General features: G+C 34.5%; 1 protein-coding gene across 6 annotated transcripts in view; it reads left to right on the forward strand.

The window, feature by feature from the left end:
- HNF4G (hepatocyte nuclear factor 4 gamma) overlaps positions 1-15567 on the forward strand; it is a 156949-nt gene that overhangs the window by 126910 nt on the left and 14472 nt on the right. For 2 of the 6 annotated variants that reach the window (XM_005563576.5, XM_005563579.5), the window contains 3 exons: positions 7361-7529; positions 11555-11649; positions 14619-14725. In XM_005563576.5, coding sequence (XP_005563633.2) covers positions 7384-7529; positions 11555-11649; positions 14619-14725 — 348 coding nt within the window. In that variant the 5' untranslated portion in view covers positions 7361-7383. Of the gene's footprint in view, positions 1-3513; positions 3726-7360; positions 7530-11554; positions 11650-14618; positions 14726-15567 lie in introns of those variants that run through there. The other 4 variants (XM_074000024.1, XM_074000026.1, XM_005563575.5 and 1 more) reach the window with 3 other exon arrangements.

Genomic DNA, 15567 nt, shown 5'->3' on the forward strand with positions numbered 1-15567 from the left:
AATAACATAGGCCTTATTTATTTAAGGATAATTTTCTTCTACTATCACCTAGGCATAAAATTAATGCCGTTTTATTTTTAACTACTTAAGCTCTTAATCTAACATACCCTTAATGAACTTACCCGTGTAAAGTACTTGATGAAGCCATCATGAAAGGCTGCTTGGATAATATTCATCAGTTCCTTTGCTGAAAATAACTGAATTTTAATGTGAACAGTTATATATTCACCATAACTGTTTCAAGTATCTAAGGTTTATGCAACTGAATTTAATAATTTCATTTTGTTCAATTGTTCCACAGGCATGTTTATTGAGTAATGAAAACACCACAATTACGAATGAATGAGAAACACAAAGAATTAGTATTAAGAGTATGCTGTATGTTTTGATTATGGTGCATAACTGAAAACCTAAAATTAACTGTAACTTAAATTGTTTCTCTGTGACTTTTTTTCTTTCTCATCCTCCTTTTTCATTCTCCCCTTCTCCTCTTTAAATAAATAAAAATATTCTGAATGTAGCTGAGCTAGTTTTAGAAGTAGAGAGGAAGATTGGTTATAAAGAGGAATGTAAGTTAATTTATAAATACAAGTGATCTCAAGTTAAAATCAATATAAGACAGCCTCTAATCTCCATGTAGCCAAAACCTGGGATTAACTCAATTCTCAATGTCCTTTGTAAATCATACTAATTAGTTTTCAGGGTAGGCACATCTTACCAACTTTATACACTTATCAAGAGTCATTTGGATTTGTTACCTAGTGTATGATTGCCATTTGTTCTTGTTATTTCATTCCACAATTTCGTTAAAATTTGTGCAATCTAATGCAACATGAGCATTAAAAGGCTTTCATTTTATCTTTTTGAAACAAAGTCTTGCTCTATCACCCTGGCTGGAGTGCAGTGGCATGATCTTGGCTCACTGCAACCTCCACCTCCCAGGTTCAAACGATTCTCCTACCCCAGCCTCTCGAGTAGCTGGGATTATAGGCGCACGCCACCATGCCCATCTAGTTTTTTTGTATTTTTAGTAGAGATAGGGTTTTGCCATGTTGCCGAGGCTGGTCTCAAACTCCTGGGCTCAAGCAATCTACCCGCCTTGGCCTCCCTAAGTGCTGGGATTATAGGCGTGAACCACTGTGCCTGGCCAAAAGACTTTTTTATTTTTATTTTTTCTCCACTATAAAAACCAAGGGAAATACTATGGAAGTAGATAAAAGCAAATTGACTAAATTATAGACAATATTTTGAAAAACTAAAATTCTAGAAGGCTTCTAGAATTTTTGCTTTGGATTGCTTTGGATTGAGTGGCTTTAACTTTTTTCTCCATTAAAAAATAAAAAAACTAGAAATCAAAGGCAATGTGTGACACTTATGAACAAATAATTTAGTGAAGAACCCTAATCAGTGCATTCTTACTTAATGAAAAGGTCTTGGTTTTACAAACGGTAGCATCCATATCCGCCTATGTAAAATAAGATCAAATAAGGATATACCTTTTTATGACTTTCTGTTTTAGTTATTTTATTTGCTTAATCAGTTGGGTAAATTATGAGTCCTAGAATTTAAGAAAAGAGGGCTTCCACTGCACTTTGTACTCTCCGTCAGAGAAAAGCTAAAGAAACCCCTTGTTTTGTTAGGCTGAAGCTGGCTGAATTCCATGGGTGTTTCTACATCTGAATATCATTACAGACTACCCATTTGAGGAGATAAGCTTGCTATTCAAATCTACCATATCTTCTGGAAATTTTTGAGTTCTTACTCTGCGAAATGAAGAAAATAACATAAACTAACAAGAATGGGGCACAGGTTTCTTCTTGAATGCCAGCTCTGATTAGTTGCTAATTGCTACTTGAAGATCTGTGCTGAGATCCATGTCTAGCCCCTTTCACCTTAGAGTCGAATGCCTGGGTCTGGTGCTGTCAGCTGCGGCAATACACTAGGGTACAAGATGAAACTATCACAGCATTGTTCTCCTGAGCTACAGCCACATTTCTTTCAGTGTTTTCCAGATGTATAAATGAGCTTTTCCTGTCTTTTTCTTTTTTATTTTTTCTTCTGCTGGGACACTCCCATCAGTGACATCCCTCTGTATTGGTTAATCATTTCATAGATTAGAAAGTTTGTAGGCTCTGCACAATTCATCCCTTTGGCTCCTATAGAAAACAAATGTTTGTTAACTCATTTAAAATAAGGACAACTTCACTCACAAAATTCATAGAATAAAAACCACTTCTGTCTACTTCTCTAAAAACTGAATAACCTATGCCTAGTCTTCATTAAAGAAAGTCAGTCAAAAAAGAAAGTTTATTTCAAAATATTATCCTCACAATGAAGAGTATACAGAATATGAGGGCAAGAGGACTATTCCAATCATCACTGTTTGATTTAGTGAATCTGGCTGCTAAATTGACTCTAAGCTATTTTCTTTACAGTTTGTCACATGGTTTAGAGTCTTTAAGAGGCCAGCCTTCCCAGGTGAAAAGTACAATAGTTTCTAAGACAGAGTATTCATAAGGTTTATGGTGTTAAGAAATTGGTTAAGAAATATTACTTCGCTGCAATCTTTAACAAATGTGGTAAAAGACATTCTGAATTTATAATGTAAACGGGGCTGGAATTGTTTCTTAGAAAATAGAATCAATAAACATATTCTCAGAAGTAAAATATATTGATTGAGTGCTATTGTCTAAATATTCCCTACACCCTAGAAGTTCCTTGTCAAATATACACACAGAAGATATACTATGCTATATAAATGAGGGTTGATGATAGGAATATATAGATCTACACGTTAGGGATAATTTTTTTTTCAGTTTAATGACATCAAAATTCAAAACAAATGAAACATTATACATGTAACCATGTTTTAAATGCCTCCCATGTACTAGCAGCTGTACTGGTTCTGCCCTTGGGAAGTTTACTGACATAGTTGGGACACAGGCCCATAAATAGATAATTAAAGAGAATATAATTAAAGGCTATTTTAGGGTTATGCCTAGGGAGCTCTCAGGGTATGTCATAACTCCCCACATTTCAAATTACAAAATTTGCTTTACTCCAAAATAAAGGTAGCCTTATTGCACATTTAAGAAAACTTGAAATTGTAAAGTGTTTATGTAAAATGTTAACTTACAGACTTGATTTACCAAATTTACAACAGTAAAGTCAGTCCCATTTTTCAGAATATGAGAGGTATGTGATTTCAGCACCTTAAATGGGATACCTCACATTATTATTACAGTTTAAAACCTATGAGATTTTCTTTTCTATTTTTAATCCTTCTCTTAATGATCTCATTTATTGTCTGCTGGAAGTCAATTTAGGAAATCATGTTAGTCCACTAAGCACTTCAGATAAGGCTATACCATGAAGCATTCCAAGATTATCACAAGGAATTGCTTTCGTATGCCATAAAAGAAGAAATAAGCAGAATATGGCCTGCCGAAGAAGGTTACAGTTTTACAGCCCCTCCCACTGCAGCTCTTAAGTCACTCAGTTACAGTTAACTTCGGATTATCACTCACAGACTGAAAGCAAAACACATCAAAACACTCATCACACACTCTGGGCTTGCGGTGCCACTTGTATATGCGTTTCTAAATCAATGATGAGGGTATCAGAACCAATACTGGACATGGACATGGCAAATTACAGTGAAGTTCTGGACCCAACTTATACAACTTTGGAGTTTGAAACTATGCAGATTCTGTATAATTCAAATGGTAAGTTATCATCTATTTATAGATGTAAAGAAAAGTAAGTATAATTGGAGAAGGTAGACTGAGATTCCAAAAGTAGTGGCTCAATTTTTTTTTTTTTTCCGCTGGAGAGTTTAGGGCTTGCTTTTAAGGCCACAAATCTGAGCTTTTGCACTTCATTACAAAATTTAAGTTAATAATGCTGTGGCTATTTTGTGTTAGAGGTAAGAAAACCCAGTTTTATGTAATAAAGTAATGTCAGAATTCTGTCATGGGTCAGTTAGAGAGGTAAAAAGATTAGTTTCAGCTGTTATTTTATTTGCTGTAAGTCATAGTAATAAGTAATATTGGCAGATTGGCTGTGAAAGTATATTTTCTATGCAATATATAAAATGACTTATGGAACAAAGTTTCCATAGAACATTAGGGAGTTTCATTGATTGTCTGCTTTTTTCATTATAATTCCAGTTCTCAATTGGTACTGATGAGAAACTGCATTTTAAATTACTATCAGGTTTTTACATTGAATGCAAATATGAAAGGGAATAAGGCTTGTATTATAACCTCACTTGACAGGCTAATGTTTAGCCCCACAAAGCTGTTGGTATTTAATTACTGTAATATTTTAACTTTAAATAAGACATGAGTTGTTTAGGGTTTGTGTCTTTATGTAATACAGTTTACTATTGACTTTGAATTTAGACTTAATACCTAGTAAAAAATCTTGTTTAAAATATGTTATCACTGTTAGAACTCCTAAGATCAAGTAATTATGTATACTTTGGAAAATGTGTGTGTGTGTGTTTAATGCAAGATTGAGAATATATCTTGTACTGAGGATATCTTACTATTCTACTGTATTGTATAATTTGTATGACTGGTGTTCTGTTCTATTTTTAATAAGCAGTGCCTTATTAATGGGTATTTTAAAAAACAGTCAAAAGGTGAATTCTGAAAATTTAGCTCAAATACAGTTAAAATAAACCTGTAGTACAACTTTCAGGAAGTCACTGTTTTGTGTCCTTATGTTTAGACTTGATTAGAGATATTTCATAGAGTATTTCGTCAGAATCATGACTTTAAAAAAACACTCATGATTAAGAAATGGTAGGGACATATTTACCATAATCATAACACTTATTTACTATGTTTAACGAATATACTGAAATAACAAATTCGTATGGCAATATCCAAAGTGTGGTGTAACTTGTTTGTAATAAGATTGTCAGCAACATGTAAGTATGACACTAAACTTGAAGCAAGAGTGGAATTTTTCATATTTTCATTTTGTTAGTACCTGTTTTGTTAATGTTACCAAAAGAAAAATGTTTAGCATTTTAATCCTATAATGTCACATGACTAACCCTAAGCATATTCTCATTAAAATTTTTTTTCTACTTCATGAAATTATATATGACAATATTTGTCTACTCAGAAATATTAGTAAGTAGAACATATGTAAGTTACAAAATATAATCAGGACATGACAACCTTTAGTTTTATCCTTTTGTTAGATATACAATAATCAGTTGTCAATATAAAATTTTGCAATAAACTTTTACTATATTACATATTTAATATCTTTTGAATGCATATTGATTTTTAAAGATGTAATCCACAATATTAACTCATTTAAGAAATATTTATTTTATTACAAATATCTACATTTTAAAAATAATTCTTCCTTCAGAATTGTGTATTAGATGACCCACTATATCCTGGGCATAATCCTAAATACTGGAAAACAGAAGACTAAATAAGACAGATAAATCCTCTACCACCATGGGGCTTATATTCTGTGTGTAAAGATGGGTAATAAATGAGCAGACCAATGCAGAATATACTTTTCACCAATAAAGTTATATAAAAAACTAAGGCCATTTAAAAAACTAAGGCCAGGTGTGGTGGCTCATACCTGTAGTCCCAGCACTTTGGGAGGCTGAGGCAGGAGGATCACTTGAGCCCAAGAGTTTAAGACCAACCTGGGCAACATAGTGAGACCTTGTCTCTGCAATAAAAAAATTAAAAACTAGTTGGATGTGGTGGTGTACTCCTGTAGCCCCAACTACTCGGGAGGCTGAGGTGGGAGGATTGCTTGAACTCAGGAGGTCCAGGCTGCAGTGAGCTAGGATTTCACCACTGCACTCCAGTCTGGCTGACAAAGCAAGACCCTGACTCAAAAAATAATAATAATACTTAAAATAAGCAGGGGTCTAGGTTCTACTTGAAGGACAAATGGGAGGTGACATTTTTAAATGTGTGTTCAGAGAAGGTTTCACACAAAATGTGAGACTTTAACAGAAACCTTGTAGCTAGCTCAAAGAAAGGTTTAGGGAAGAACTTTCCTTCCAGACAGAAGGAAGAGCAGGTGAACAAGTTCTGAGATGAGAGTAGCCTTCAATGATGGGGAAAAAAAAAAAAAAAAGAAGAAGATATTGCTGGAGAATAGTGAACTGGATGAAAAGTGGTACCAGATACTGGGATCAGAGATTTGGGGGAGTTGTAGGGGGGTTTGACATGCAGGGTTTACAGGCTGCGGGAAGATGCCTGGATTTTATTCTGTATCTAGTTACAACAGGGTTGGATGCAGAGGGCGACATTATATGAATTACTTATAGCAATATCACTTAGGTGGCTTTGGGGTAACAAACAGTAGGGCAGCAAGAACGGAAGGAAATAATTTAGATAGCGGGCTGTTGCCATAATCTAGAGGAAAGATGATGGTTGATTGAATAAGGATGTCTGTGGTGAAAAGTTATGGATTAAATATGTATTTCAGGCCGGGCGTGGTGGCTCACACCTGTAATCCCAGAACTTTGGGAGGTTGAGGTGGGCAGACCACCTGAGGGCAGGGGTTCAAGAACAGCCTGGCCAATATGATGAAACTCCGTCTCTACTAAAATTAGCCTAGCATGGTGGCACACGCCTGTAATCTCAGCTACTTGGGAGGCTGAGGCGTGGGAATCATTTGAACCTGGGAGACAGAGGTTGCCGTGAGCCGAGATCGCCCCACTACACTCCAGTCTGAACAACAGGGGAAACTCAGTGTCAAAAAATTAAATAAATAAATAAATAAATAATATTGTAAACATGGACTTACCAATGGATTGGTTATAAAAGATAAAGGAGAGAATACATTAAAGACTCACAGATTATTGGCCCTGGGAAACTGGATGGAACCATTGACTGATATAGGGGAGACTGAAGGAAAGAAGAACAAGTTCTAGCGGAAAAATGAAAGAGTTTTGTTTTTGATACGTTAATTTACAATTCTGATTAGATTTCATAATGAAGGTCTTCAACAGGTGCTTGGGCATTTCAGGCTGATGCCCATGGGAGACATCGGGGCTAGAGAGATAAAATATTGGAATTATTCATCCTACAGCTAATATTTATTGTCATGGAACAGATAAACCTCCCTTGGGAAAGAGCGGAGTTGGAGAACTAAGCCCTATGGTGTCCCAAAGTTAAATGTTCAGAAATAAGAAAGGCGAGGTTGGAGCGGAAGCCGCCAGCCGCGGGGGTTAAAAGGAAAGCACCGGTGTGGGGTCTCCAGGAAGCCAACGAACGGACTGTTTGAGCCTCTAAATTATTAGCAGGACAATTTAATCAGGAAATAGTACTAACTGTAACTGTAATCTTCCTTTTTTTATTCACAGATAATTCTGCCCCAGAGACAAGTATGAATACCACAGACAACGGTGTCAACTGTCTGTGTGCCATCTGTGGGGACAGAGCAACAGGAAAACACTATGGGGCATCGAGTTGTGATGGGTGCAAGGGTTTCTTCAGACGCAGCATTCGTAAGAGTCACGTTTATTCTTGCAGGTACTTTAAATGCCCTTTTAGTCAAGTTATCTTTACAGGTGTTTCAGTTTGGCACGGAAAAAGTAAGAGAAGAAAATTCAGAGTTTTCGTGTACCTGTAAGTCTATAAATACAATCTCTAAACTGCAGTACAAGTCAGAACGTGTGGGTATGTATACAGGATGTATTCACATAGGTGGTTCTTTTTTATGAAACATTTTAGACTTATAGAAGGTATATAAAAAATCCACCTACCTACCACCCAGCTTAGACCAATATAGTTGAAGCCTTTAATGGACACCTCCTCTAGCACTTTTACTCCTTTGTCTCCTAGAGGTAACCACTATTGCAATTTCATGTTATCTTTTCCTTGTGTTTCTTTATTGTTTTATCACATGTTCATATACCTCTAAACATTTTAAAATCTGCATTTAAAAAGTTTTTCAATATGAACATTTTTCTTCATGTTGATTTTTTAAGTGCCATTACATCCTAGGTCTAAAAACAAAATTATAAAAGTGCAGATGATTTTGGTAGTTTGTTGATATCAATGAGTGAAATTTAATTTTCAGTCCTGAAATATAAAATGTATTTCTCATGCTATATTTTTTGTCATTAAATTTAAATGTTTTGTCAGAAGCTTATTTAACTATATTATATTTGTTATGCATTTCCAGTAGGCTGTTTTCTTGTTTTTTTTTTTCCTTTATTTTTAGATGAACACCTAGTCAACATCATAACATGATTTAAGTATACATATTGCATCTTGATTCATATGTATGACTGTCCTTGAATGCAGATTACATTTAGATTGAATATAGGCTATTAACAAAAATGGTTAAATTTAACAACAACAAAAAAAACTATGTTTGTTCTGTCAATAAAAGGTACGTGTAGAATTATGTCCTTTTAAGAACAGACAGACATTTGGGAAGAGGTTAACCCTCCCAAAGTCTTGCCATGTGATTTCCTAGGGTGCAATACAAGTTAATATATAACTCCCCAAATATCTATCTAGTTCTCTGATAATTCTTTAATTTTTCCAAGATAGTTTGAAGCAGGTTAAGAAAATACAAATTGCCCACTTTAAAAACTTTATAGGTCATATACACCATGGAATACTATGCAGCCATAAAAAAGGATGAGTTCGTGTCCTTTGTAGGGACATGGATACAACTGGAAACCATCATTCTCAGCAAACTATCTCAAGAACAGAAAACCAAACACTGCGTGTTCTCACTCATAGGTGGGAATTGAACAATGAGATCACTTGGACACAGGAAAGGGGAACATCACACACTGGGGCCTGTTGTGGGGTGGGGGGAGGGGGAAGGGATAGCATTAGGAGATATACCTAATGTAAATGACGAATAAATATGTGCAGCACACCAACATGGCACATGTATACATATGCAACAAACCTGCACGTTGTGCACATGTACCCTAGAACATAAAGTATAATAATAAATAATAAATAATAAATAATAAAAAAATAAAAAATAAAACTTTCTAGGTAAACAAAAAAAGTGTATTTAGATGAGTTTTGCTTTTATTTACATTAAAATTCTAAAGGTAAAAGGTAGATGAATTTCCTTCATCAAAAATATTTTTGTACGAATGCTTCTAAACTAAAACAAATACAGAATAACCTGTAAACCATACCTTCTGGAGTCATGTGCTCTGTTAAAATTGAAATACCTGTGTGTGTGTGTGTGTGTGTGTGTGTGTGTGTGTGTGTAATGGTGATCCAAACAGCTAAATCCAACAACTTTTGAGAATCAGAGAATCACAAAGGCTCTCAGTACTTCTGTGCTTTCTGTATGGGGAGAGTGTAAAAGGGATGCTCTCAGAGCAGCTTTTAGAGGTTTAAAAAATATTCTAACAACAGATACAGTTTAACTCCTGCACCTTCCTATTAGGAATGTTACTGCCAACCTAGCTGTCTTTACATATGTTAGTATTCAGCAAATGTGATGATTTTTCGTTTGGAAAATGGTTAGTATATTGATGCAAGTTTAGGGGCATGGAGACTTTCTGAAGCTCAGGTTGTGCTGGTCTCAAATGTATCTATTTCCTTAGATGCCAAAATTCCATTTCTACTCTAACTGCTTCATCACACCGAGGTTGGGCTTTGCTTCAAAAGCACTTTTAATTGCTGTTTTGACACTTTTCATGTTATGTTTTTCACCTTATGTACAATTTGTATGCATACGCTGTTAGATTGTAATTTCCTTGAGTGGAGGAGACAAGTAGCATTAATCTGTTTAATCCTTACACCAGGATCTTGTATGTTGTAGGTGCTTAATAATATGTTTATTCAATTTTTATTATTAATTTAATGTTAATTGAATGCATTCTCCTTGTATTTTTGTCAATCTGGTCCTCTCTCCTGAGTCTCATCAGCCATTTGTTCCCAAATGAGCAATACCTTGTTCCTCACTCTGAAAGTACATTTCTCTTCTAGCTCAATTTGATTATAGGCTTCACTTCTCATTTGATTTTAAGTGGACACTGATAGTTTTTAGAAGAAATGCATTTCACAAAATGTATATCTTTATTCTTATCATTTATCATCAACTACAAATAAACAGGTACATATCCAGATGTATGGATAATTTTGTGCCAGAATTTTGAAGAAATGTTTGTGTTTACTGTATGCTTAATATTTGCCCCTAACTATTTGAGGTGTTTTCACACAACAGCCTTTTGGGCAAGTCCTTCTCTTTATTTTACAATTGTAAACTAAAGTTACTTAACACCCCCAAGTTCTGCTGAGAATCAACGGTGGAACCAAGCTTAGATTTAATTTCAGAGACTGTACTCTTTTTATTTGTTTGTTTGTTTGGTTAAGTACACAAGTCAGTTTTTTAGTTTATCCAGAGTGATGCAACGATCGCTACAGTCAAATTTGACCATTTTTTTAATCACTTTATAATGAAACCTTTAGTAGTTACTCCCCCATGTCCTCCCAACTCCCTCCCCAACAATATGAGGTAACTATGAATCTATTTTTTGTTTCTACAAATTTGCCTTTTCAGGACATTTTGTATAAACAAAATCATACGATGTGTGATCTCTTTTGTCTTACTTCTTTTGTTTAGAATAGAATAGGCTGCCAAGGTTTATCCATGTTGTAGCATTTATCTGTACTTCATTCCTATTTACTGACAAATAATAATATTCCACTGTGCAGGCATGCCACATTTTGTTTTTCTATTATCATAGGCTCTTGTATATTCTTCACTTCTGGGCGATGATGAATAATGCTGCTGTGGACATTTATGAGCAAGTTTTTATGTGTACATATGTTTCATTTCTCTGCATACAGACCTAACATGGCATTGCTGGGTTACACTATAACTCTATGTTTAGCTTTTTAAGACAATGCTAAACTTTCTTCCAAAGCAGCTGCGTCATTTAACATTTTAAACAGCGGTGTATGAGGGTTCCAATTTTTCCACATCCTCACCAACACTTGTTTTTTCTTTATTTCATTTGCAGCCATTATAATGTGTGTGAAGTCTTACCCCATGATGCCGACTATACTCTCAATGTTGTCCTCAATTACCTCTTGATGTATAATTTGCCATGTAGGGTAAACTTCAGTGGGGTGTGGGGTACACTTAAAATTAATGGAAGGATATTTAAAAAGAGAAAAGCATGAAAATGCAGGGCCATGAAGTTCTGATAATAGCCTCCTTCATACTGAAATCATTTAGCAATAAGCAACAAAAACTTGAATGCCAAAGATATTCAAAACTAGGTTTGGCTTTCATGACTCATGATAGAAGTGGTTACGCACAGCAGCCAAAATGAAGATAGTCATTCAGTTTTATTTTACTATAAAGACTAAGTGAGAGGTGAGGCTCGTGTTTTCACGCACATGCTGATTGTGAGACTGGAAAGGTCATAGTTGATTGTTCCTATACCTTCTTTTTATCGAATCAAATGTGACAACACATATTTAAAATCCATTTGTCTGTTTATTTGCTTTTTTTTTTTGTAAATTATAGTTTTCTGTAAACTAATATATCTTTGATGTTATAGGTTCAGTCGGCAATGTGTTGTTGACAAGGACAAAAGGAATCAATGTAGATATTGTCGATTAAGAAAGTGTTTTAGAGCGGGAATGAAAAAAGAAGGTAATAATAATGGTGATGATAATTAACATTATTGATGAAAAGTGATAAACATACACACATATTCTCATTGATCACTATAAACTTTTTACATGAGTTCTAATTTTCCTCACTCCAATAAGGAGGAATCTATGGTTCCTCAAGATAAAGAATTTAGTCTAAGGACATACAGCTATTAAGTGGTGTAGCCAGTATTTATCTGGTGACTATCTGATTATGGATATCATTCTCTCCACCGCTATATTGTCCAAGGCAACAAAATTATTGACTAAATAGTACACCAATATTCTGTTAGTGGATTGAAATTACAGATTTCTTTTTTATTTTTGAGATGGAGTCTCACTCTGTCAACCAGGCTGGAGCGCAGCGTCACGATCCTGGCTCACTGTAACCTACCAGATTCAAGTGATACTTCTGCCTCAGACTCCCTAATAGCTGGGACTACAGGTGCGCATCACCACGCCTGGCTAATTTTTGTATTTTTAGTAGAACCAGAGTTTCACCATGTTGGCCAGGCTGGTCTTGAACTCCTGACCTCAAGTAATCCACTCCGTTCAGCCTCCGAAAGTGCTGTGATTACAGACTTGAGTCACCACGCCTGACGCAAATGTATTTTTTTTTGTTCTCAATAACAAATGAGTGTCTTTTTTCTTTTAATGAACATTAACTGAACATCTACTTTTCATGCATTCATTTATTTATTAAATATTATACTGCAATTTTCCAAACACTGTTCTAGGTGCTGAAGCTTCAATAGTGAACATAGTAGACAAAATAATCTTCCCTTTCAGGAAGCTTATATTATATTGAGGGACCGAAACAATAGACTAGATGTGCTATTTTAGTGTGTACTAATTTCGTCTTGCATATATTAAGTATTCTGATTATATTCTCCTATATTCTAAATACGGTTAATTTAGAAACAAATGTATTGAACACATTGTAAACATTTGACAGCGTGTAACAGCTACAAAATTCTATACTTGTCAGTTTTACTGTTTGTTCATGCCTATCATATGCAAAGAGATGTTTTTCACAACTATTTCACAAACTAAAAAAATCAAATGAAATCACTATACTAAAGAAGTGTAAAATACATCAAACCCATCTTTAACATAGTTAGCTTTTTCTTTGTCATTCAATATTTTAAGAATACAGGAATACCATTAGTTTTGCTCAGGTTGGTAATCTTGAAGACAACAAAAAACAAAGTTCACAAAATTAAAGGAGAAGCACTTTCTCATTTAAAAAGTGATTTATTTCTAATTTCATAGGAAGCTCTATTTGGCAGTTTACGGGATTAATTACATACTTGGTCAATTGCCTCCCTCCATTTCTACTTGAACCCCATGTTTATCCCCACAAAAGTGTAAGCAAATAACAATCCTACATTTCCTTTATGAGTTTTACAATTTGTGAAATACAATTATGATTTAAAATAGGTAAATTTTATCTTCTGTTCATAAAATAATGTGTTAATTTTCTTAAATAGGTTGTAAAGTAATTTTGAGTTTTCAAGTTGATGTATTTGTCTTTTTTACACTAACAGCATAGTAGCGAGATTAATTAGGTGGAAACAAATAAAAACATAGTTTTATGTCAAAAATGATAGCAGTGAGAAGATTATAAATGTTTACGATATCTTTTAGCATTTTTCTAAAGAATAATCACGTAAGTGGAATTCATAAAAGCATAGCTAACTTCTTAATATTTTATAACTGCATATGCATTTCCAAATGAGTCAGTTTAGGTTAAAAATCAATAACAATTTCTGTAAAACAAAAAGAGCAAGCTACCAGTAAGTATGATTTTAAAATAAAATATTACTGATTCACTCCAACTTACAGACAACTCACTAACTCACTCCTTTTTTTTTTTTTTTTGGAGACAGAGTCTCCCAGGCTGGAGTGCAGTGACGCGATCTCGGCTCACTGCAAGCTCCGCCTCCCGGGTTCACGCCATTCTCCTGCCTCAGCCTCCTGAGTAGCTGGGACTACAGGCGCCTGCCACCTCGCCCAGCTAATTTTTTGTATTTTTAGTAGAGACCGGGTTTCACCATGTTAGCCAGGATGGTCTCGATTTCCTGACCTTGTGATCCGCCCACCTGGGCCTCCCAAAGTGCTGGGATTACAGGCTTGAGCCACACTTGGCATGATTGTATTCTCTGTATGGTAAACATGTGAGTTAATATTTTCCCTGTCAGTCTTCCTTATATTTAAAAATGCAGTTTTCAGTAAGGGATTTGGGGAACTACATTATTATTATTATTATTATTATTATTATTATTATTATTATTATTTTTCTGAAGTAAAGAAGCAGATCTAGCTCTCTCTTAGAAACCTGTATAATATATAGGATTTCTTCATCTTTCCAAAATGCTGGTATTCAAACCTCAATTTTCTCAGGAGAGACTGCTCCATGGTACAATTTTTGCTTTATTAATGTTGGTAAACTGTCCCATGGACAGTGTTTTATAAGAGATCATAATATTGTAATCCTAAAGTCATTGTAACTAAAATAAGTTTACTTTCCATTTTTACTAGTGTTTTATAGAGAAAAGAAAACGGAAGTTTCAAAATCTATGACTCATATTTTCTGATAGTGAATACACTCTTATCTTTGACCTGGTCAATCTTATAGGCAATGCTCTTCTTCTAGTTATCTTACAGTTTTATTAACTTTGAGAGAATAGAAAACCACGCTATTAAAAATACAGCATGGCAGAACTGGCTGAGCCAACACTTTCTAACATGCATGCTGTCATGACGTCTCAAACAGCAATGTTTTATGAGCTCTAGTGACAAGTCTGACGATTCCTGTTTTTGAGAGTAGTACAGAATGAAAATATCTTTCTCCCACCGTCTTTTGGAAAGACCCTTTCTCATTTTTTTACTTAAAAAAACCTCCTCAAACTCTACATCCTAACATACACTAAAGAGAAATGCTCAATAAATACTGTTTTTTCCCTCTAGCTGTACAAAATGAACGCGATAGAATAAGCACCAGAAGAAGCACATTTGATGGCAGCAACATCCCCTCCATTAACACACTGGCACAAGCTGAAGTTCGGTCTCGCCAGGTACCTGTGGCACGTCAGCATCAAACCCTAATTAATAAAATCGGATGTCCATGTAGACATCATGCTAAAATGATATGTTTATTCAAATGTGCTTATTACTAAAATAAGTTACATCTACATACATTTAAGAGTTTTACTTTGAAAGTTTGAGTGGGACTGCTGACTTAATTTTGACTATTCTTGAACAGGATTAGTTTTAAATGGAAAAATAAAATAAATTTCAGTCTAAGATTGTTTTTAAAAAAGCTTGCTTATAAGGTTGATTCAAAATAATGAATAGCGCAAAGCTCTGTAGGCAGTGTTTTATCTTATTGATTGAATCTGTACAACCCGCTACCACGACTTTTGGGGAGTTTGGTTGAGATTTGTTATCGGAGCTTCTTTCATTGGAAATGACTTCTGGATTATTGGGACCTGCTTTGGAAACAGACATTTAAATGAAGAGTCAGAATTCAGAAAACACAGAAGAAAGAAAACTTTATTATTTTAAATTTATCCAATAACAGTTCTACAGTTAAAAAAATAAGTCATTAGTTATATACATAAAAATAAATTATTTAGTGTCGTATAAAGAAATCCTTAAATCAAATTTATTTTAGCATTGACCTTATTAGAAATGTTAATTTTTTTTCTATTATAAAGCAGATTATAAAATTGCCAAGTAGTTAATCAGGTCCTATAATGAGTCAGTGCAACTACTTTCATTTTTGATAACACAAGGGTAATATGATGAGGTTAACATCACCGTTATCATTATTACTTGAATATTGCTTGATGGGCAATAAAGGTTTTAGAGAATGACTTAAAGGGGAGCTATGAGAAAATATTCAAATACAGATAAA

The sequence above is a fragment of the Macaca fascicularis genome, chromosome 8 (genome assembly GCF_037993035.2).
Source record: "Macaca fascicularis isolate 582-1 chromosome 8, T2T-MFA8v1.1".
In the NCBI taxonomy this organism is placed as follows: Eukaryota; Metazoa; Chordata; class Mammalia; order Primates; family Cercopithecidae; genus Macaca; species Macaca fascicularis.